Source organism: Panthera onca, chromosome A2 (genome assembly GCF_046562875.1).
Source record: "Panthera onca isolate mPanOnc1 chromosome A2, mPanOnc1 haplotype 2, whole genome shotgun sequence".
In the NCBI taxonomy this organism is placed as follows: Eukaryota; Metazoa; Chordata; class Mammalia; order Carnivora; family Felidae; genus Panthera; species Panthera onca.
In genome coordinates, this window is record NC_138340.1 from 79,638,688 (window position 1) to 79,662,327 (window position 23,640).

Genomic DNA, 23,640 nt, shown 5'->3' on the forward strand with positions numbered 1-23,640 from the left:
AGGCAAATAATTATATATATCCTGTCACAGCCAATACATGGAGTAATATGTCATCATTAAAATGAATTTATAAGAACATGTAAAAATTGTTTTGGTATGTTTAAACTATTAGAATAGGGCTTTATACCCAATTATGTTAGAGACATCTAGGAAGAAAACATAATTATAGAAGATCCATCACCACATATAGCAAATACAGACATACCAACTTTGATTTAATGCATACTTCTCTAGGAGTTAATCTCTTACCTATCGAGAGTTAAGTAGCTGGTTATACAACAGTATTTCTCTCAAGTATCATGTTGGCAGTACCCTATTTTGGAAACTACTAGGCCAATAAGTAAATTGTGAGCCCAGGCCTGTATTGTACTCCGTATTCAAACAGAATAAACTGATAGAAGTGACATTAATTAATGGAAGGAGATTTGCCTCCTTGCTGGAAAAACTTAACCTTCAAAATACAGCACTACTAAGTAAGTTTTTACTGCAGTGGAATCACAAATTACTATAAATGCTTTTTTTTTATTATTATTATTTAACACTATCAGTGAAGTTAATATGACATAATAAACATTGTCAAGATTTTATTTTAAGATGATGGGACTCTTCAGTGAGATGTAAGCATTTTATAAAGCAATTACCAAGACTGTATTGGACTTAAAAATTGGTCATCCATGCATGAAACACCCTAAATATAGCTGCCCTCCATGGGCAGCCTTAGACTCATGCCAAAATGTAAAACAGGGTTGGTAAACTTAATCACATTTCCCAAAAAGAATTTGCTTCATGAGGCATAAATAAGCAATGTTTTACTGATGATTTCACAAGATAGACTGAGTAGGAGTCTAAATTGCAGTATACCCTGGGTTGTCCATAAAATCTCATATACTTGTTTTGTATTTTTTTAATTGCAGTGAAACACGTGAGCGCTACCTTCTTAGATTTTAAAGTGCACTGTACAGTATTTCTCCAGCTTTTGTTTCTCACAGCTGCCTAGTCTTGCTAAAGTTTCCTCCTTTAAGTCTTACACAGAACCGTTTAGCAGTTGTGGACACTATATAAATCTAGCAAGTATTTTCTTGCTTAGGATGTACCAGATACAGTCAGATTTTATGTTCTGCCATGTAGCGCTGATCCTTAATGCAAGGTCTCACTCAAGAGTTCTGTAGTTGCAGGGCGCCTGAGTGGCTCTGTTGGTTGAGCATCCCACTCTTGATTTCAGCTTAGGTCATGATCTCACGAACCTGAGAATTGAGCCCCACTTCTGTTGTTAGCACAAAGCCTACTTGGGATTCTCTCTCCCCCTGGCTCTCTGCCCCTCCCCCACCTGTGCTGGCTCTCTCGCACGTGCACGTTCTCTCTCTCTCTCTCAAATTAAAAAAAGAACCCTGTAGTTGCTTGTCAGAGACACCACTATAGAGAAGGTACAATGTCTAACATCTTTGGGGAATGTCTTAACTGGGTTAGGCCAGTGAATTTTGCCAGGTATATGGCATTTTGATTCAAGTCCTGGGCCTCAAAGTCTCAATTTCCTAACTCCAGCACTTTCCCTCAACCTGTAGACCCTTAGCATTAACCAAGGTAATAAAGAATTGTAAATTTTAGCCACAAATGGATATAGAATTAGACTAGCGTAATAAATTTAGAATATATAATATCTGAGCCTGAACATCTTGAATAAATAACAAAGCCTTTGTGAAACAGGTTTTTCTATGGGAAGGCCACAGTTTCCATCTAGCACATTTCATTTGGCTGTGTTCCTTTATAATACAGTACAACTTAAAGAATTTCAAAAACTATTTGCATTTTTATAGGTTATTTGGTTTTCTGGCTACCTCTGTAGATATTTTCCATCTGATTCTGCAAACTCTACAAGTTGCCAGGATTTGGGGACCAACCACAGAAATAATTCCAAGCAAGCATGATCTATTTGCCTCTAAGCCAGTGGTTCTTAAAATATAGATCCTGCGTCAACCCTGCATCAGAATTATCTGTGATGCCTGTTTATAGAGTTCAGATTCCTGACAAACCTACCACATCAAAATCAGTTACCTTTTCAAAATACAGAAATGATCTATCAAAAGAAATGCTTTTTTGAGATCCTGAAACTGCAATGCAGAGCTGGTCTCCTCTTTTAAAATAAATGAGGAACAATACCATAATATTAACGAGATGTTTTATGAAACCCAGGTCAATATTTTAACAAGCCTTTAGGAAGGGGGAAAAAAAAAAAAAAAAAAATATATATATATATATATATATATATATATATATATATATATATATATATAGCATTACATAAACAATTGTAAAGTGGAATGTATTTTGAGCAATCATGGATATTTTTTAGGGAGCTTTGAATTTACAGTGGAATTCTACAGGGAAAAGGGGGAGAAAATGCTATATTGAGCTTCACACAGAAGAATTCCATCATATCCGAGATTTGATAGTCTCTCCCCTCTCTATTCCTGTTAAACAGGAAAACTGATTAAAGGTAACTTGATATAAAAATATTTAATTGTAGGAGAAGAAAGAATAATAAAATAACACTCAAACATTGGTTGTCAGGGGAGGGGATTTGCTTGACCAAATGAATTAAAATAAAGGGATTAACAGTCATCGAGACAATTTTTTTGTAAAAAGAAGTTACCTATTTATATAGTAGGTTCGACATAAATTTATTCTGTAATCCAAAAGGCCATGTGTTGACAGGCTTAAAAAAATGTTTTTAGAAGTTACATTACTACCTTGTGAACCCAACCATAACTCAAAAATAGTCCAGGGTAATCCAGGAACAAAAATCAGGTTCTTTGTACCTTAAAGAATAAAGCTTTAGAGGTGCCTGGGTGGCTCAGTTGGTTAAACATCCAACTTCAGCTCAAGTCATGATATGGTTCTGTGCTGACAGCTCAAGAGCCTGGAGCCTGCTCCCAGTTCTGCCTCCCTCTCTGTCTGCCCCTCTCCCTCTCATGCTCTGTATACGCACACTCTCTCTCTCAAAAATAAAAACAGGGGCGCCTGGGTGGCGCAGTCGGTTAAGCGTCGACTTCAGCCAGGTCACGATCTCGCGGTCCGTGAGTTCGAGCCCCGCGTCAGGCTCTGGGCTGATGGCTCGGAGCCTGGAGCCTGTTTCCGATTCTGTGTCTCCCTCTCTCTCTCTGCCCCTCCCCCGTTCATGCTCTGTCTCTCTCTGTCCCAAAAATAAATTAAAAACGTTGAAAAATAAAATTAAAAAAAAAAAAATAAAAATAAAAACATACGTTAAAAAATTTTTTATTTAAAAAAAAAAAGGTTAAAGCTTTAAACACTCTCTAAGTATGGATTAAGAGTGATTAGAATCCTTTCTGGGGTGGTTTTGTGGAACCAAATTATTTGCACTGAAGAACCACCATCTGATTCTCAATAGAGGAAGGAAGATAGTTAAAAGGCAACACGGCCAGCCTGATTTCTGCGGTAGAACCTTTTCCCAAAACACTTTTAATGGCTAACATTATAAGCTTCATTTGTTTGGTTGAAGCTCCCAGAAATGACCTTTACATGAGTTAGTTCCAGAGATTGCTTCACTTGCCACGAACTACACAGATTCTTTAGTTCTGTGCCATGGGCCTTTGGCCCCTTAAAACCTGTACATCCTTTCTCAGGTATGTTTTAAATGAGTATTACATACCGCACATACAACTCAACCTACGGACATCTAGTTAGCAATTCTTTGCCCGGTATTAAAATTCTGAGTGTAAACTCAGTTAATGAGGACTGTAACCAGTGTTATTTGAGCACCCTGTTCAGGTTGGGGGTACACTGTCATTCCATGTTTCTGGCTGGGGGATCCCTTCTCTCAACGGAGAAACAAGCACACTTAAAAGTGAGAAGTATGGTGAGAAGTAAGGAATTTTTCTTTAGTAAGAAACACTAAGAAAAAACTTAAGTGCGTTTCAAACATTCTGAACAGTCTAGAGGAGAGAGGGGTTCCGCAACCCAGTTTTGACCTTTTGTGGTAGTAGCCTCTAGTTCTATACACAATAGGTAACTGGCTTACCGTGACTAGGGACACACCTAAGATCCTCTTAAGGGCCCACCACCCACTTTACACTTGAGAAACCTCTTGAGACCTCTCTCGCGCTCTCGGTGGGGTGTTTTTTTTTGCTCTCGTGAATTCTACCAAGCGTCCAGACATTTGCCTCGCGTCTGGAAGAGCGAGTTGTGGGTGGCTGCCAGTAGATGCACACTCGTGGCTTGGCCGCTGGCCCAAGCGAGTCCGGACCCGACGTTTGTGCCGCGGCAGCCTGCGCTCTAAAGGGCGTAGCCCCGACAGCTTGCTGCATCACGGGGCACCGCCCTCCCGGCGAGGGAGGGGCCGGCGCGCCGTGTCTGTCGGCGCCTCACCCTGGGGTCTCCCGGCAAGCGGTTCTTCCTCTCCGGGGCTAGAAGTCCCGAGGGCCCAGCCGGCCTACGGCCTCTAGTACTGCGAGGACCGAGGAGCGAAAAGGGTCGGCGAAGAAGCGCCGCTGCTTTCCTGCCCACGCCATCTCGGAGGAGCGCCAGAAACGCACTTCCGCCGCGGCTGAGCGCCCGTGCGGTGTTAGATTGCCTCTGCCAGGACCGCTTCCGCCCAGCGCTTTCTGCGGCACCTGGGGTCCAGGGCTTTAGCTTTTTCGGTATTGGGGACCTTATTTGATTTCCTTTCTCCCTTCTATCCTCTCTGCCCGTCGTTTCCTACAAAAAACGGTATAGTGTCACTTCCGGCTTCCCCTGGCCGGCGGTGACGCACTAGCTCAGGCCGTGAGCCGGGGGCAGCCGCCATCTTCCGGAAATGCTAGTGGCGGCCAGGGCGGCCATTGTCCTGTGTGCCCAGAATAGGGGACTGTCCGTATTGCTGATGCTCTGCTTGGGGGGAGGCGGGAGTAACAGTAGCCCTGCGGTGGGACTGACATGTATTTGAGTTCTCACCTCCCCACACTTCTTAACCTGTTGTGTCCCAAGTTTAAAAGGACTTAATCTCTGAGCCTTTGTTGGTTGATCAAATGAGGTAATGCATACAAAACCCTTAGGGACAGTATCGGGCATAGAGTAGTATCTGGCATTAAACTAAAAATAAGGAAAAGCTATAAGGGTTTATTGAGCACCTGTTTCCTCAAGGCATGTTAGTTGTGTTAGGTATGTAGAGTGCTTTTGATTCTTCATCCCCACAGGAATGGCTTTCCAGCGCCTGAAAGAGAGGATGTTTGATAGCTCCTGAGTTTGCTTGTATCTCCCACGCAGCCCTTCATGCTTCTAGTTCCTAAGAAAGTTTCTGCTTTTACTTGACCTGCCTGTTGTTGCAGCTCTTTGTACTGGATGAATATTCTGTAGGGATGGTGGACAAGCATTGGTTTGATTGTAGCGTCATGTGGATGAAAAGGTAGACTAGCCGCTTCCCAGGTATTTTAGGCCGCTGCCTGACAGCAGGCCGTAATGCTTCCCTACACTTGATCCCTTACTATTTGGAACCAAGTATAGAGTGGCCACGGGACGGGATGGGGAAGGTTCAGGTCTTAAAAAAAGAATCAGAGATGCTAGATAATTTTGGTGATAATTTATAAGGGAATAAAAGAATTAAACATACCAAAGATATTATTATCCCTACACAAAATGGAGAGACTTCACAAACTGGTGGCAGACTCATTGGTGATCCACTGAGTCTTGAGAGGTTGAGGAATACTTAGCAACTCAGCCCAGAAGGGAAGAGCTCTAACTTAACTTTCTGGTTAGTGTCTGTTGTCCTTGCAGGACTCAAGTTTTTGCCCCTTCGAACTCTAAGCAGCCCATCACTCAAACTGAGTAATACCTTCCAACACCACAATACCCACTGTGGAGTGAAATTACCTGATCCCAACTCAGTTGAACAGTTGGAAGCTCCTTATACTTTAGAACATTTAATTTGTATGTAAGTTAAACTACAATAACAAAAACCAAAATGGAAGACTACTTAAGGATATGGAAGTTATTTTGTAAACTATGATTTAGATGTCTATTCTGTTAGCTGTCGCCTCAATTTTCAAAAAAAAATTTTTTTTAAATATTTATTTTTGAGACAGAGACACAGCATGAGCAGGGAAGGGGCAGAAAGAGAAGGAGACACAGAATGTGAAGCAGGCTCCAGGCTCTGAGCTTTCAGCACAGAGCCCGACACGGGGCTCGAACTCACGAACTGTGAGATCATGACCTGAGCCGAAGTCGGACGCTTAACCAGCTGAGCTACCCAGGTGCCCCTATCGCCTCAATTTTCAAAGAGCATAATGTCAGTTTGATAAATCAAAAATATAAACATTTAAAAATCTGGAGTTACCTCTAAAAGACGTTGCCTCTCAAGTTTGAGGTTGAAAATGGTGTCTTCTTCCTTTTCATTTTAAGCTCTTGGATATGGATTTTTTTTTTTTAAATATATGCATGTTTTACTCCACGAAATTTTAAAAGATTAAAAATTACACTGATGTATATTTTAAGATTTATGTTCATCTTGATTAACCTGTCCTTTCCAAGCTTACTCTCTGCTTCACCACCCAGCAGTCAGAGCAAACAAATTAAACAACTAGCTGAAAGGTACTTTGAATAACAGTATCAAGTAGAAACACATTATGAATTGCTTAACATAAAGCATGAGGGTTTTTTTTTTATTTATTTATTTGAGGGAATGAAAACACAGCTTCTTATTTATCATGAAATGCATCATACTCTTTTTGGGATGGTCTTTTGGCCTGAGTCCACTATAGATTATAGATCTTGAAGCACTGTGGGAACTGCATTACTAAAACAGTTTCAAAGTCAGTTTTTGTGTTTGGCGCCCTCTAGTGCATCATTTTAAGTGACACAAGCCAGCTTATCCTTGCTGAGCTGTTAGCTGGAAGATAAAATGTGATTTTCCGTTCTCCCTGCGGCACCTGTGGCTGGCTTAGTCAGTAGAGCATGCAGCTCTTGGGCTTGGGGTTGTGGATTTGAGCCCCACGAGGAGCATAGAGACTACTTTAAAAATAAGTAGAAATAAAATAAATTGCATTCCAGTGTGATTGATCTTGCTTTTCATGACATCCCAAGAGATTTACCCCTCCTTGAACCTACACATTATTTCTTAGCCATGACACTAGCTAGCCTGTGACCTTGCACCAGTTGCTTAATCTCCAGACTTCAATTTCCTCATCTTTAAAGTAAGGATGACAATCACAAGAACTGTATACGGTTTCCCTGAGGACTAAGTGAGCCATTACATGTCATGTGGATGCCCTGTACATAGGAGGACCTCAATAATTGCTAGCTTTTGAAAATATATAAATAGATTAAGCCAATACTAAACATGCTTGGAGAGAGTATTCAATCTTGACTCATGTGTTACAATCTACTAATTTGGGAATATGAAGAATGTTAAAGAGCAGTGTGAAAATAAAGAATAAAACCCTAGGTATGACTCTAATCTCTGGCCCCATCTTACTGAGTCAGTTCATGCCAGTTCTCAAGTCTGGAAACATTTTTCACATTCTTCATGGTGCCTATAATTACACACCCTTAAAAATATTTGTTGTCTTAATGTTGAAGGTAAATGGTTTTATGGCAAATCTTAGAAAATGTAAGATGGAGAGAGAGAGAAATAACAGTCTAAAAATTTGGAGATGTGGATTCAAACTTTAAGCTGGAAGCTCCAAATTCCTTTTTCTGGATTAGTTTCTGAACAAGCTGTGGACAGTATTTGTATGATCTGTGTACAAGTCTGAGAGAATAATTGATGCTAATTAACCCATGTGAATCAGGATTTACAAATCAATGAGAGTAGTAGGTTCCAGAATGCTCATCCATTCTCATTTAATTCCAGCTTGCTTAGGCTATACTGCTAAAATTTATTTCCTCCAAGGCACCTGGCTTCCTCAGTTCAGAGCATGCAATTCCTGATCTCTGGGTCAGGAGTTTGAACCCCACACTGGGTATAGAGATTACCGGAAAAAAAAAAAAAAATGAATTAAAAAAAACTTTTCTTCTGACACAGTCCGAGAAATAGTTTCTCTTTCCAGACATTGTAGGAGACTACCTGTATTTCTTTGCCTGCATTGACAGACATGGATTTTGATGCTTAACATCTACCTCCTGAGTTCCCCTAAGAGCCCAGTTACCTGAAGAAAAAGCATTGGGTGCTTCTGACTCCCCTAGTCAAGCCCCTCTGGAACTTTTGTTTGGTCTTGCATATAATAAATGTGACCATGCTGGAGTGCCTGATGGCTAATTGGTTGAGCATCCCCATTCGGCTCAGGTCATGATCTCATGGTTAGTGAGTTTCGAGCCTGGTGTCGGGCTTTGTGCTGACAGCCTGGAGCCTGCTTCGGATTTTGTTCCTCTCTGCCCCTCCCCTGCTCGCACTTTCTCTTTCTCACTCTCAAAAATAAATATTAAAAACATTTTTTTTTTAATAAATGTCGCGATGCTATTTTTCCTCTGTGTCTACTAGACAAGTCAGTATTGTTTCTCCTTCCCTTCCACTGCCTCAGTGCTACACCAGATGAATTTTCTCATGAACAGCTACCAGCTAACCATTATGGAGCCTCTATTATAAGCTTGGACACTTTGAGGAGTACTTGACATACGTTACTTCTAACTCCCACAACCTCAATCCAGTAGAGGGTATTACTCCTATTTTCCAGAGAAGATCACACTAGGTCACCCAGATAAGTGTTAAAGAGTCAGACTTCCAACCTGAGTCAGCTTCTAGAGCCCATGGCCTCAACATCACATCGGAAGCACTTTCCAAAAAAGGAGAACTGCGAGTTATGCAACCTTCAAATGTGCAAGGAGAATCTTGCAACTCCCTTCAGGCACTAAGACATCAGTTATGAGACTTCCTCCTTTTCAACAATGCCCACCTATCTAGCCCTGCCGTAATAATTATTAGAACCAGGATGGCTCTCATAGGCTTGGCACCTTGCAGTTTTCCAAGGTTGACCCATGGGGTCTCTCATTGTCTCTTCCGGAAAACCTTTTGCATTCATCATGCACTAAGCCTCCAAGCTGGGGCATTGAGTTCTTTTCTGGCCAAAGATTGCATCTGCTATTATTTACCCCATCCCCCAGGGAAGATGCTGCAAATCCCAAGCCTTACAGCTGGGAATACGGAAATCTGGCTTTGCAAGCATATAAAAGGAATCTTGACAAAGAGGGAGGGGTGTTCGCACACTGGCCTTCATGGTCATAGCGCATTGGGCAAGGAGTTCTTCCCACCAGAGGTTGTGCTGTGGAGGCAAAGACATGGTTTTGGACGCCAAAACCACATTCAGCAGCCCTGCATCAGGCAGGCCTTCCACCACTTGGGCTCATTCACGTATGCCGAGCATGTGGTCTCCTAATTGCTTTTACTCTCTAACCACCCCCCCCCAGCCCTTCCCCCACCTCACCCTTGTCCTTAAATGATTTTCCAGGTTCACACCTTAACCTCATTATAGGATCCCAGTGAATGCCAAGGCTTGCGTGGGTGGAAGATTATAAATCAAAGATTATAAATCAAAGACGCAGACACCGGTGGGGGGGGGGGGGGGCGGTCCCCAGAGGATGCAAGGGCCACAACTTAGAAACAAATGGGCCTCTTTCATCCCAGTGGAATTTTTGTTGTTTTTCTAAAGCCTGCTGTTCCAGCAGGGCACTTCACCAGAAGCTATGGTTTCTGGAACTTTTAGAAAGCAGAAGCACTATTGTGTCCATGTGTGTGTTCTCTGCAAGAGTTTCAACAAAACTGGGAGCCTAAAGAAGTTTGACTAAACAAGCCTCAGTTTCTCCCACAGAAAAATAGGTTTCCTATTGGAAAGGCAGCTGAAGCATATCATCAACCATCATTTTCTTGGTAACTCAGAAATTTCACGAAATGAGAGAAGGGGTCCGATTCGAAAGATCTGACTGTAATTTAAGAAAAATTAAATCTTGTCAGTTCACCATGATCCATGCTAGGGAAGGGTATCCCTAGACAGAATTCCAATGGGACTTCAATTTACATTTGGTAAATGTACATTTAGCCAGATTTCCAAATGTACATTTGGTTCATTTACATTTGGTTTTACCAGGCATTTTGATAGTTGATATTTTTATATGAGTGTGTCTGTGGTTCTGGAAGTTTACAATTGTTTACAGCAAATAACAAAGCTACTCAGTGAAGATGCTGACAGGGCTGGAATACTGTCCAATGACTTTTCCAACCTCTGGACCAACTCTGCTTCTTGAGGGCTGCAAACAAATTGGGTTTTGCCTCAGAGGAAGGCTTAAATCCTGATGCTGCTGTGTGAGTTTTAGATTCCTTTTTTTGAACACCAGGAGAAATGAAATACCAAGTGCCTTGACCACGGATGGCATTAGAGAATAACCTTGGAAGTTGTGAGGGAATTCTCAGACACATCTAGCATTTCATGAGCAGACTGGAGCTGCTAATTAATTTGGGCTTAGGAGAGCTTCATCAACCTTTTAAGTTATGACATTTTCGATATAGATTATTAAGGGGCTCAGCATGACCCAGGAAGGTCATAGACTTGAGTCTGTGGCTGGAATCCAGCCCCTGAGCAACTCCATTCAGAAGGGAAGCCTATTTTGTGCTCCCAGGAGAGGAATTTACCATACTGCTGGAGAGGCTTACGGCAAGATGATTTGTTGAGGCAGCGCCTCCTACAAAAACCTTTGGCACCATGTGCACAAATTCTGAACTGGGTAGGGGGAGACCCCAAGTATCCGTGGTCTGCTGAAAATGCTAGATGAATTTCCACAGCTTTTTCATCATCCTTATAAGCATGTCTTAACTGGATTAAGGACTCGCTCTTGATCACTGAGGTAAAATTGGACACTTACACCCATAAACACAAAAAACTTGACTAACTCAGTTATGTGTTCTTTCCAAACAACACATTTATTTTCAGGCCAGAAAGTTAGAACACAGATTCCAACAATGTGGATGTTGTATATATCAACTTCTACTTGCAACTTAGGCCATATCAAGCTGCAAGGGAAGCTGGGAAACTGGGGGTGATCATGTATCTGGCTACAAATTCTGTTATTATGTAAGAAAAGTACAGAGTAGAGAACATCTAGCGGTTTCTACGATTCTCTTCCTATGGTTTTCATTACCCGAACCTACTTGATTAATCATTCCAAGCATTGAGCTAGAAGCCCATTGCATTCCTTATTTGTAAAAGACATTGAAACTAGAGGCAGTTTTACTCTCTTATTTTTAGATCACATAGGTAACACATGTTTATTCTTGGGGAGGGTGGAATAGAAAATACAAATCAGCAAGAGTTTTAAGAATTAGCATCCTTATGAAGCACTATACTGTACACCTGAAACTAATACTACACTGCATGTTAACCGGAATTTAAATAAAAACTTGATGGATGGGGCGCCTGGGTGGCTCAGTCAGTTAAGTGTCTGACTTCGGCCCAGGTCATGATCCCACAGTTGGTGAGTTCAGGCCCCGCATCGGGCTCTGTGCTGATGGCTCAGAGCCTGGAGCCTGCTTCGGATTCCGCATCTCCCTCCCTCTCTTCCTCTCCCCCGCTCATACTCTGTCTCTCTCTCCTTCAAAAATAAACGTTAAAAAAAAAAAAAAAAAAAACTTGATGGAAAAAAAAGAATGAGCATCCTTAGACTCTATCCTCTGGTGATAAGGATGTCCGGATTCTGAGGCCTTTCCTGATAGACTTGTCTGATACAAATGTAGATGTTGAATCTCAGGGTGGGAACTTACATTACATGATGGTGGGAATGATACATGGTCTATGTTACTGTGTGGGCTGGGGTGGGGAGAAGACTTTAAATCTAACCTGCCCTACAATTGAAAGAGAATAGAAATAGAGAAGCTTGGGTTTTAGTTCTACCTCTTAGTTGACCCCTTTGTGACCCTGAGCAAGTAACAAATTCATAATGTATCCATTTCCCCATCCATACAATGGAAATTTAAATATTTTCTCAATCCTCATTACAAGATAGTTCTAAACATCAGGTCTTGCTGCATTCCTTCAAATACTCTTGGGTGCCCTCTACATAACAGGTGTTGAGAATAAGACAGACATGTTCCCTGACCCCTCCCCTGGAGTGGAATATAATGGGTGACGCATAGCAAAATCTTTTGAGGACTATGAGCTGGGAAACATCAAGGATTACTATCCAGGAGTGCCTACTAACCATCATAGTGTTCCTTGGCCCTTCACACCTCTCACCAAGGCTAAAGTGGAGGAAGAGGTAGGAGATAAAGCTGTCAGATGGGAGGATGTGGTCTGGCCTGGGCAGGCTGTCATTTTCTTCTCTACCTCTCCTCCAAACCAAACCACCAAACCAAATATCCTACTAATCAGCATTTTTTAGTTACACCTACTCTTCTCTGTGCTCCACCTTCTGACAGGGAAGTAGGAAAATAGAGATTTACAGAAGTTGGTAAAAACTAATGTCAGAAGGCAGAGTTCCATTTCTAGATCCAAGAAAAACTTCCTGTTTTGTTAAGACCTGTCTTAGGAGCGGAAACTAGCTCACTCAAATGGAAACCACAATGAATAATTTCACTGATTTGTACCGTATGTTAAGCAAGCCTAAAATCCCAAGAGAAGGTTGTGAATAAGAAGAGAAACTACCAGAAGGGAACTGTCAGATGTCAACCCCCCACTGACTAGAGCTCCTCCTCACTTCCTCTTTCACCAGTCCCTGAAAAACAGTGACCCAACAATGGCGCAGAATGACTTTGGGGAGTACATGACGCAAAGGCAGTCTGGCAAAGCCTCAGGGGCTTGTTCAAGAACTGCATAGCTCAGATTGCTCATCCTCTCTCCAGATGGAGTTTCCTTTTCTACAAAAAAGATCTAGAAGAGCAGCTTTATTAGCCTAGCCTGTGCTGCAATTAACAAATTAAGTCCAGAATCTTCGCTTAACACAGTAAAATGCATTCTTGCTTTCAGTACATGATGGATGTGCATTGGTGGTGGAGACCATGGGATCCTGCTCAAGAACTCTGGCTGATAGAGGCTCTGACATTTGGAGCTGTATCACTGGAGTCTTAGGTCTCCAGCATCCTGGCAATAGAAAAAGACAAGGCATGGGGAATTCACACATGCTCTTCTGTGCTTCAGCCTGGAAGTGACCTGTGTCACTCCTGTCTCAGTGGCTGGACAGAACAAAATCCGGAGGGTCTGGGATAGATGGAAAAATACAAAGATATTGCTGAACAATAAATGCCTCTGCCCTAGCAGCACTTTAAAGCCAAGTGCATGCTACAACATGTAATGGCAGCTCAGAATCCCAGACCATGAAAAAGATCATGTGAGTCCAAATCTGCTGAAATGTCTCATCTAAACATCTTTCTTCTTAATAACTTCCTGAGTGTCTAACAGGCAGCTCTCAGGTCAAAAACAACCTGCCCCATTTAAGGTGAGTTCTACGTAAGGGTTTTACTTCAACCCGCTCGCCACCCTCACACTCCGCCCCCCCCCCCACACACACACCACTCCCATTTTTTTATTTACCTAATTAGCTAGCCTCATAGTGTTGTTGGGAAACTGACATAGCTTGGTGTCCCTGGTCAATCACTGGAATCAAAGCGGAGTTTTTAAAAATCATGGAATTTTAAACTATTCAGATTCCATGAAAATGGCAACATAAAGCTGGAAGACTGTTCTCTGAAAGACTATTGACCAAATTGTTCAAAATGTATTAAGAGTCAAGCCTACTCTTGCTGTTGACTCATGTCTGATTCTTGTCCATTGTTTTTATGCCAAGAGAGGATGCTCTGTATTCACCATCATTATCGATCATATATACTTACAAATCACACACACATGCATGCATGCTCATGAATGAACTTGTACGCCCTTGCCAGGGGGGCAAGAAGTTAAGTGACAGCATATCCAGGACTTGAATTTCTTTGCCTTCTCCCCCTTGCTCCTTGCTCTGGGGACCTTCTGCAATCCACCAGAAAGGCAGGAAAGAAGCAAGGGAAATACAGCTCAGTTTGGGGGGGGGGGGGGGGGGAGGTAGACTGACTTCACAGGGTGGTTCTCCACCCATTTGTTGTACTTGGCCTGATTGGGAGCTGTTTTGGGACTTAAGCGGTTCTCCAACCACGAGGCCCTTTCCAGACCTGATTTTGCCTTGGAATGACACATCATCCTCCTTTCCAATGTAGCAATTGTAAATTCCTGCCTGGGGAGCAGCAATTGCTTTCAATTACACACTATTTGAATAAAACAGTATGGGATTAACAAGGCCCCATTGTTCTACAATCCTCTACTGAAACTTGCTATGGCAATTTCTGGTGACGCTGTATTTCCCTGCCTAGCATTGAACTCTGCAAAGGAAACATTTCCCACACTTTAATTGGTCCTTTTTAGTTGTATGTAATAAAAACCTCTGGTTACCATTTTACCAACAACACTGAACAGGAAGAAATAATGCTGCCAGGTTTTCTTGGTTCACTTTTTTCTCTTCCTTTCCTTCTCTTTGGCATCTCTACTAGAATTCCTCAGGTGAGTGAACTTAAATATCGCTTCATGACTGATATATACACATGAAAATACACACACTGTACACACACGATTTAGGGTTCCCTCCTTTACATTGTGTGTATATGCTATTTTTAAAATAGATCTCAGGAGGGGGACGTGGCTGGCTCAGTCAGCGAAGCACGCAACTCTTGATTTAGGGGTTGTTAATATGTTGGGTGTAGAGATTACTTAAACATAAAATCTTTAAAAATACAAAAATAAAGGGACACCTGGGTGGCTTAGTCAGTTAGACGTCCAACTCTCGGTTTCGGCTCAGGTCATCTCACGGTTCATAGGATTGGGCTTACCTCGGCTCTGTGCTGAAAGCCTGACAGCATGGAGCCTGCTTGAGATACTTCTCTCATTCTCTCTCTCTCTCTCTCTCTCTCTCTCTCTCTGCGCCCCTCCCTACCCCCACCCCCGCAGCCTCCCCCCCCCCAAAAAAAAAAAAACATTTTAAAAAATTAAAAATAAACTAGACCTCAGGAACACAGAATGAAAATCAATAATCGTCTCTGGTTTATGACCCAACTCTTATCATTGGTCTGGAAATGCGATTATAAACATGTTTTTATAACTCAAGGAAAAAATTTACATTTACTCTAGTCCATTAAAAAAACCACACACACATTTCTTGCTCATTCACTTCATACTCAATAACCAAGAATAAATCAACCAATATTTACTTTCTAACCAAAATTGTTCATTAACAGAACCAACCAAAAGGGAATGTTTTTATAATGAAAGGTTGTACTCATAAAAGTGTTGAGCCCACAATATGATTTACCTACAAAATAGGCCTTTATAAAAGCTTCTGACTCAGTGAATGTGAAACCAATAAATCAGAGCTACAACAGAATCTTTTCTAGCTGGTTTTAGGCCAGTTCACGCTAATAAAGCTCATAAACATAGAAAGCCAGTGTAAAGCCAAAATTACTCCTGAGAACGTTTTATATTCTGTTAATAGATAATAATCAAATTAAATCTATGCAAATGATGAATGAAATTTTTAATTACTTATTTATATAAAACTTTAGACCCACATAACTGTCACTCCAAAAAACAATATTTTTTATTTTAAGATTTTTTGTTTTAAATAATCTCTACTCCCAACATGGGGCTCAAACCTAAAACCCCAAGATCAAGAGTCACACACTCCACCAACTGAACCAGCCAAGTGCCCCAACAGCAGATTTTTAAAATAGGCTTTGACAAAATTCACTAAGTAATCATCTTTACCCATTTGTTCCCAAACCATCTTCTCTGATCTTGTACCTACACTGAAATTTTGGTGCCAGAAGGGAGTTGGATGCTATTTCAGATATAGTTATAAGAAGTATGATAGGAGTACCTGGGTGTCTCAGTGGGTTAAATCTCTGACTCTTGATTCGGGCTCAGGTCATGATCTCACGGTCGTGAGATCGAGCCCCAAGTGGGGCTCCACGCAAGGTGCGGAACCTGCGTAAGATTCTTCCTCTCCCTCTGCCTCTACCCCCCTCTTAAAATTTAATTTTACAAAAGAAGTATGATAAATTATTTTCTTAATCACCAGATGACCATGAAGTCAACTTAAAAAAGCCAAGTCTATAATCCACACTGAAAGGAATAATCTATAAATATTTTTAATCCAGAAAATATGAGCCACTTTCTCCAATTTTTCAAACCTCAGACTTCTTTGAAGGGTTTCCTCTTAGAAAGAAATAAAAAGAGGGGCGCTGGATGGCTCAGTTGGTTAAGCGTCCAACTCTTGATTTTGGCCCAGGTCATGATGTCACAGTTTGTAGGATGGATCTCCATGTCAGGCTCTGCGCTGACCGTGGGGAGAATGCTGGGGATTCTCTCTCCCTCTCTCCCTGCCCCTCCCCATCTCTCTCAAAATAAGTAAACATTTTAAAATCATAAAAAGAAATGGCTTTGGCTACTGTTAATTGCATCAGCAAAGAGAGCTCATTCCTTTAGAGAACTCATTTCAGAGTTAAAGCCTGGATGAAATCCTGTGACACACAACTGAGGTTAAGGAAGCCTTATATGGACACTTGTCCAAAGGCAGCAGAAACAACAAGCTTACTAAGCTCAAAGCAGAGGCCAAAATCACGCAGGGATTTGTACAGGAGCAATAGATATTTGGAACTGTACCATAAAGAGATGTTCAACGAAAATCTTAGGGGCAAGAAGAAAACCAGTTTAGAAATACTGCCACCTATCCCAGATGTTGATCCCCACCCCCTCCCTGTGAGTAGAGTATGCCTACACACAAGTGAGCAGGAAACAAATGACAGGAAATTTGCAGCGTAAGCTTACAGGCTTCTGGCAACACAGTTTATAACAGGGTTCAAGTATTCAGGGTTGCTTCTGAATTAAAAGAAACAAACAAGTCCCAGTTTGAGCCTGAAACATTTTAAACTTGGTGAATGATTTGGGGAAATTCCATGAAATCTGCAGGCCAAGTAATTTTACTTCTTCTTACATTCAAGCCTTTCCATTTCATTTTTCTCCAGAAGTTGTTAAAAAGTGGTGTAGACCACTGAGAAAGAGGCAGGAGCTCTCTTTTCCAAGAGCATACCAGGTTTGATCAGAGATACATGTTTTTCTTTAGGAAAAGTCTTTTTATTCCAAGCTCAAGCCCTTATCACTGTTGACGAATATTCTTGCTCCTATCTCCCTCAGATGGTTGTGCACTGACAGCTGGTCTCCCTGGCCATCCGATCACCACATTGCTAGAAGCTGTGCTCAGAGTGCTGGAGTCACTGGTGGCCAGGACTGGTTGGGCTGGTAATGAGCTCCTGAGCTACAGCAGGGCTCTGAGAGCTCACAAGGTCTCCCACATCACAACTTTTTCTCCCCTTCCTTCCTTTACTCCACAGCCACCTTGTACCTCTGTTTCCCTCATTGGGACTGAAGACCTGCCCCTTAGCTGGGGTGTAATTACCCTGTCTTGCTCTTTGCCAGCTTTTCTTTCCACCCTTCCCCTTGCTGGGACTCTGCTGGAGTAAGTCAGATGCTCAAGAGCCATGACTTTGTTCCACCATCTAGATACAATTATTCCCTGCTTCCTTTGCCCCCTGAAGGTACTGAGAATTGCCTGAACCTGATCCTAGCTTGCCTTGTCTACTGAACCCACCTGATTATCTTTTCCAGAACCAGCCTAGGCAAGCCAGTTCCCCTGCCTCCCTCTTCCCACCAGCTGACACTGTTAAAATGCTGATGATAACAGTAATTAATGTTAGGAGCTTGGCCTATCTCAAACTGTCTTAGGTGCTTAATGTACTTAAATTTATTTAATAGTGACTAGAATACTTGGAAAAATGGATGCTGGGAGAGGTTAAGTGATTCAATCAAGATCACCCATAGAGGAAATAACACAGCTAGAATTTGAACCTAGATCCTTCTGATGCCAGGTATATTTCTGTTCCCAATCCTAATGTATGGGCTTTTCCTCCACACCAAGCAATTGTCAGCCACCAGCTAGATGTCCTACAATCCAACTCAATTCTGACACAGTCTACCTGGAAATAGCATCATATCCCACAGGTTAAGGATTCAGTGCTGCGAGAATGCTCTCCTCCCCTCCCCCTGCCACCTTTAGATGACAATCACAAGCAAGTATAGGTTGTCACTTGTGCTTCTGACCAACTATATATAGATTGGAAGTTCCAACTACCCCCTCCTTGTGTTCCATTAGTTTGCTAGAGTGGCTCACACAACTCAAAAAAACATTTTACTTACCAGATTTTGACTTATTATGTAACTCAGGAACAGCTGGATGGAAGAGACACATAGGGCAAGTAGGGGGAAAAGATGCAAACCATCCATGCCCTCTCCGAGCACCACTCCCCTCAAAACTCCTCCTGCTTAGCCAGAAGCTCTCTGAACCCCATCCTTTTGGGTTTTTATGGAGGCTTCATTACTTAAACATGATTGATTACATCATTAGCCACTGGTGATTGAACTCAATCTCCAGCCCCTGTCCCCACCCCTTAAATCAAGGTGGGTGGGACTGAAAGTTCCAGCTTTCTAATCGCTTGGTTGGTTCTGGCAACCAAACCTCATCCTTAGGTAGGGATCCCAAAGTCACCATGTTAACATAACAAGACACCCTTCTAGATCTTACTGCTTAGGAAATTCCAGGGGGATTTGGAGCACTGCATCAGGAATGGGGTCAAAGACCAAATATATTTCTTACTGTGAATTGCAATATCCCACCAGCTAGGTACTCTTTTTTTTTTTTTTTTTAATGTAACAATTTTTTTATCTTTTTAATTAGAGAGAGAGTGTGTGCACGGGTGGGGGAAGGGCACAGAGACAGACACAGAATCTGAAGCAGGCTCCAGGCTCTGAGCTGTCAGCACAGAACCCAACATGGGGCTTGAACTCATGAACCCTAAGATCATGACCTGAGCCGAAATTGGATGCTCAACCAACTGAGCCACCCAGGTGCCCCCCACCAGCTAGGTACTCTTAAACATGGGCCAAGTGTTGTCAATATTCACTTTGCCTCCACGTCGTTCCCAGACACTGTATGTTTGGGGTGGGGGGTGGGGAGGGTCTCTCAGGCTGTGCTAAATCTCAACTCTGCTGCCTCCCAGCATAGAATGGAAAGGGCAGATTGTTGCTCTGCCTCTCATATCCATGCTTCCACTACTCCAGCTGGCTCCTGCCAGTAGACAAGGCTTATTGGTGATGACTGAACTTTACACCTGAGTGTGTCACCCATCAGCGCTGAGCCTATGCAGGTTTCCCTGGGATCTAGGAAGCCCCATGTCTTAGGGTTCTGGCCCAAGCCTTTAATTTCCCTGTTTATAATGGAAGCTTAGAGAAGTGAAGCAACATATCCCACATCACGCAGCTAGTTAATGGCTGGGCCAGGACTGAGGTGTCATGGCTTGGGTTGGAAACAAGGAAAGAGTCCCATTTCACAGTAGAGCTTCTGATGGCAAGGTAGATGGCTTGAATGTGTGACTTTCGCCTCTGTGTCTTAATCTCTGACGTGGAGCAGCAAAGGAGACCTAACTAAAAGGATGATGGGGCACCTGGGGGGCTCAGTCGGTTAACATCTGACTCTTGATTTGGGCTCAGGCCATGATCTCATGGTTCTTGAGTTCGAGCCCCACACCCAGCTCTGTGCTGACAGTGCAGATCCTACTTGGGATTCTCTCTCTCTCTCTCTCTCTCTCTCTGCCCCTCCCCCATTCTCTCTCCTTTCTCTTAGAAGTAAGTAAACATTTTTTAAAAATAAAAAATAAATAAAAGGATGACAAATGTTGCTTACAAGGAGCAAATTGTTCTGGAGGAATTGTTGCTATGACTCATCTTTGGCAAGGACCAGGACATTGTGATTCCATTACCACTCTGGAAACCAGAAAGGTATTCATACAAGTATTCACACATTGTGATCTAATTTATGCCACAAGACCAATAAGAATAGCAACTTTAATTGAGCATTTACTACACACCAGCGACTGCTCTAAAGTAGGCATTTTATATGTATTAACTAATTCAATCCACCTTATCCACCCTATCAACCCTAACCTTATCAGCCTCATTTTACAGGTAAGGAAGCTGAGCCACAGAGAGGTCAGGTAACTTGCTCAAGATCACACAGCTAGGAAGAGGCAGAACTAAGATCTGGAGAAATATATATTTCGTCTACTTCTAGCATCTGCACTCCTAACCCCTGCACCAGACTGGCTTTCATGGGATATGGAGAATGGAAGTTTTTGAAAATACTCAGAAAGACACGGAGATTTGAATTTTTTGGTTCAGGACGAAGAGCAGGAACCAGTTATCACAGATATCCATATTCCTAGGTTCAAGGTTTACCTGCCCACGGACAGATCACGTATGAGGGTGATAGCCTACAGTTAGCTTTTCAGAGCTCTTCACTTGGCTTTGCTTTTTTCACTGTTAGGAAACTGTTATCTAGCCCCATGTGGCTTCTGGGCCACTCTCAGAGTGCTATAAAGTCCCTTCATTTCCTAGGTGAAGGTTCAGAGCAGATAAGGTGCACAGAAACAGAGAAGGAATCAAATAAAACTACCAATAAAATAAGGGTTTGGCAATTTTCAGGTCTTGTTGCATAACTCTTTGGGAAGAAGTGTTCAAAAATCAACAAAAGGAGGAAAAACAGGATGTTAAAAATCACTTTTATTATGTTTTTAGAAGTTTATTGCCAGACTTTTTCTGCCAAAAAATAACATGCCTCCTCCCTCCAATCTACACAATTTGAGGTTTGCTGGGAATTTTGTGGGATTTTTTAATTTTTTTTTTTTTGGAATAAAACCTAAGTTCCCACCAAGTTCATTTTCAAAAAGAATGTCCCAGAAATGAACAAATGTACAGGGAATGGGCCTCCTGGATGGAAAACTGGTCCTGCTGTCCCCACCATGACTGACACATCCCATAAAGCTCTGGCCCAGAGACTAACACCTACCAGGACCGGTGCTCACACAGTGATTGCAGGTCTCCTGCTAAAGGTCTCTGTCCCCCGGGCTGGGATGCAAAATGACACCAGATCATGAAGATGGGGGAAGGGCCCAGAACCAGAAGCCAAACAAAGCTGGGATCCAGTCCTAGACTCCCCAACTGCTAGTGGTGTGACCTCTCTGAGTCCTCCTGTCCTCATCTGTGAACTGAGCACTAAAATCCCCTCTGGCCTGATTGGCAGGAGGGCTACAGGAGATGTGTGTATACTGCTCAGCACTGTGTCTGGAAGTAGTAGCTTAGGCCCTTCCACATGGGAGAAGACTGGATCAAGCCAATGACTGTCAGGAGCAGAGAGGAAAGAAGCAAGACCGAGGGCCGAGCAGGGTGGTTAAGAGAGCCTGGAGGGTCCGTGACGGAGAGGAAGGGTAGAAGGAGGAAAACCAGGGAGAAAGGACTCAACTGTTCTGGAAGCACCAATTTCCCTATATTAATTTCTTTTGTGCTTAAAACCTAGTCTGGATTTTATTTCTTGCACAATGGATATACTACCCTTCCCAGCCCCAAAGTCTGCCTTTAAATTAAGCACCACCCTTTCAAGCATTAAAAGCATAACCAAGGAGTTATATATTATTATTACTGAGCGATGGCAATGTTTTGACTTTGGAAACATTTTTTTCCTCTCCCCAATTTTTTGTTCCCATTGCCCCATCTCCCCGATCTGAAGAGTTCAGCCATTCCTTCCTCGTGCCTTTAGGGATGGGAATTGAAAACAGAAAGTACAGAATGGTGGAGTTTCAAAGCCCGAGCCAGTGGTTCCACCAGTGCAACATCGGAGTCACCCGGGTGTCACCAGGGTCCTTGTTAGAAAGGCAAATTCTTGGGCCCCACCCAGACCCAGCAGTCTGTGTCCCAACAAGCCCTCAGGTGATCTGGGTGCAGGCAACCTTTGAAAACCGTCTTGGCCTTGGCCTTTGGTGGACTGAAGTGCACCGACAGGCAGCAGACGTAGGAGATAACATCAAGAGTAAAAGCAAAACTCCTCACCTAGATTAGCAAAGTATTCCCCAGACTGAGGGATGAAGGGAGATGGAAGGGAGGTAGGTGATGAGAGAGAGGTGGGGTGGGCCATGAGGACAGAACTGAATCTGAATAAGCGCTATACTTTTTGCCACGGAGCTCTGCCACTTGCTTTCTGGCAGGTGTCTGGTGAGGACTTCCCCTTGACAGCAACCAGTCTTTCTCCATTGCCTGACGGGCATGAGAAATTGTTGGGTTTCTGTCCTCTCAATTCCATATGCATAAGCCCTCTTTGCAACATGCTTGAATGTTCATCAGCCTTTGAGCAGGAGGTAGCACGGGAGGTAGTGGAGAGAGAGTAAGCCTTGCATTTGATCTTGAGGGCGAGGGAACGGAAGGAGCACAAGTTTGCTCCCGAGCCAGGGCAAGCGTAACACCTCAGTGACAATCACCACTTGTGTTGGAAATCCATTGGCATTGAATATCCATTCCTACCTCTTCCTGGGGTGCCTTTCTGTGTTTCAGAGGCTGGAAAGCTTAAAACCCCATTTCCCAGACTCCTTTGTATTTGTGGATGTGCAACTTCCTGATTGTGCAAGTCTCAGAAGAGAGAAGTAGGCAGAGGCCATCGGCTATCTTTTGTTGGCCTGCTGGTCAAGTTTCCTGATCCCAACTTCCACACTGCCTGAGTACAGCAACTGCAGTGTATTCATGGGCTCAGTAGTTCCAGCAGCAGCCTCCAGATCCTTCACCCTCCTAATGTGGGTAGAGGCCGTAGCTCCTGGGGAAGAGGGGGTGTGAGTCAATTCTTTGGTTTTCAGGTGGGCATTCCAGAAGGCCTCAGGCTAGATGACTGTTCCTTCAGTATTTCCAACTGTTTCATAAGCATCAACTTTCCTGTATTAATTTCCCTTGTGCTTACAACCAATTTTTTTTTTTTAAGTTTATTTATTGAGAAAGCAGGGCAGGGGCAGAGAGCAGGACACAGAATCCCAAACATGCTCCGTGCTGTCAGCGCAGACCCCAATGTGGGGCTCAAACCCACAAACCGGGAGATCAAGACCTGAGCCAAAATCAAGAGTCGGCCATTTAACTAATGAAGCTACCCAGGTGCCCCAAGTTAGAACCTGTTCTTTTTTTTTTTTTTTTTTTAATGTTTATTTATTTTCGAAGGAGAGAGAGACAGTGTGAGCGGGGGAGGAGCAGAAAGAGAGAGAGAGAGAGAGAGAGAGACAGAATCGGAAGCAGGCTCCAGGCTCTGAGCTGTCAGCACAGAGCCTGACGTGGGGCTCGAACTCACAGACTGCGAGATCATGACCTGAGCTGGAGTCGGACGCTCAACCGACTGAGCCACCCAGGCACCCCTAGAACCTGTTCTTAAACTAAGAACATACCACTCCTAAAAAGAAAGACAAAGTCTGCCTTTGCATTTAACTGAAGAGTCAGGACCGTTGAACAGAAATGCTTATGATTCCAGAAAACCATGCCATGTGCCAAAGGAGCAGTGTGGACAATGCATGTATCCAATGCTCAGAGGTGACAGCACTCGCCATCCCAACACTGGTGAGGCTTTTGGGCAAGAGGGAACTTGAAGGAAATGTCTCCAAGACCGAGCCATGTGCTTCCTGGCTGATGTTCCTGTTTCACTTGGCCTCGGTCTTTGCCTTGCTCTCTGCTGCCCCAT

The 23,640-nt window shown here is 43.0% G+C and overlaps 1 protein-coding gene across 1 annotated transcript in view; it reads left to right on the plus strand.

Moving 5' to 3' along the window:
* The window catches only part of SRPK2 (SRSF protein kinase 2), a 393,623-nt gene extending 382,021 nt beyond the window's left edge, over positions 1-11,602 (plus strand). The window contains exon 17 of the mRNA XM_060633811.2: positions 8,773-11,602. Coding sequence (XP_060489794.1) covers positions 8,773-8,852 — 80 coding nt within the window. The 3' untranslated portion in view covers positions 8,853-11,602. The remainder of the gene's footprint in view (positions 1-8,772) is intronic.
* The last annotated feature ends 12,038 nt before the right edge of the window (positions 11,603-23,640 follow it).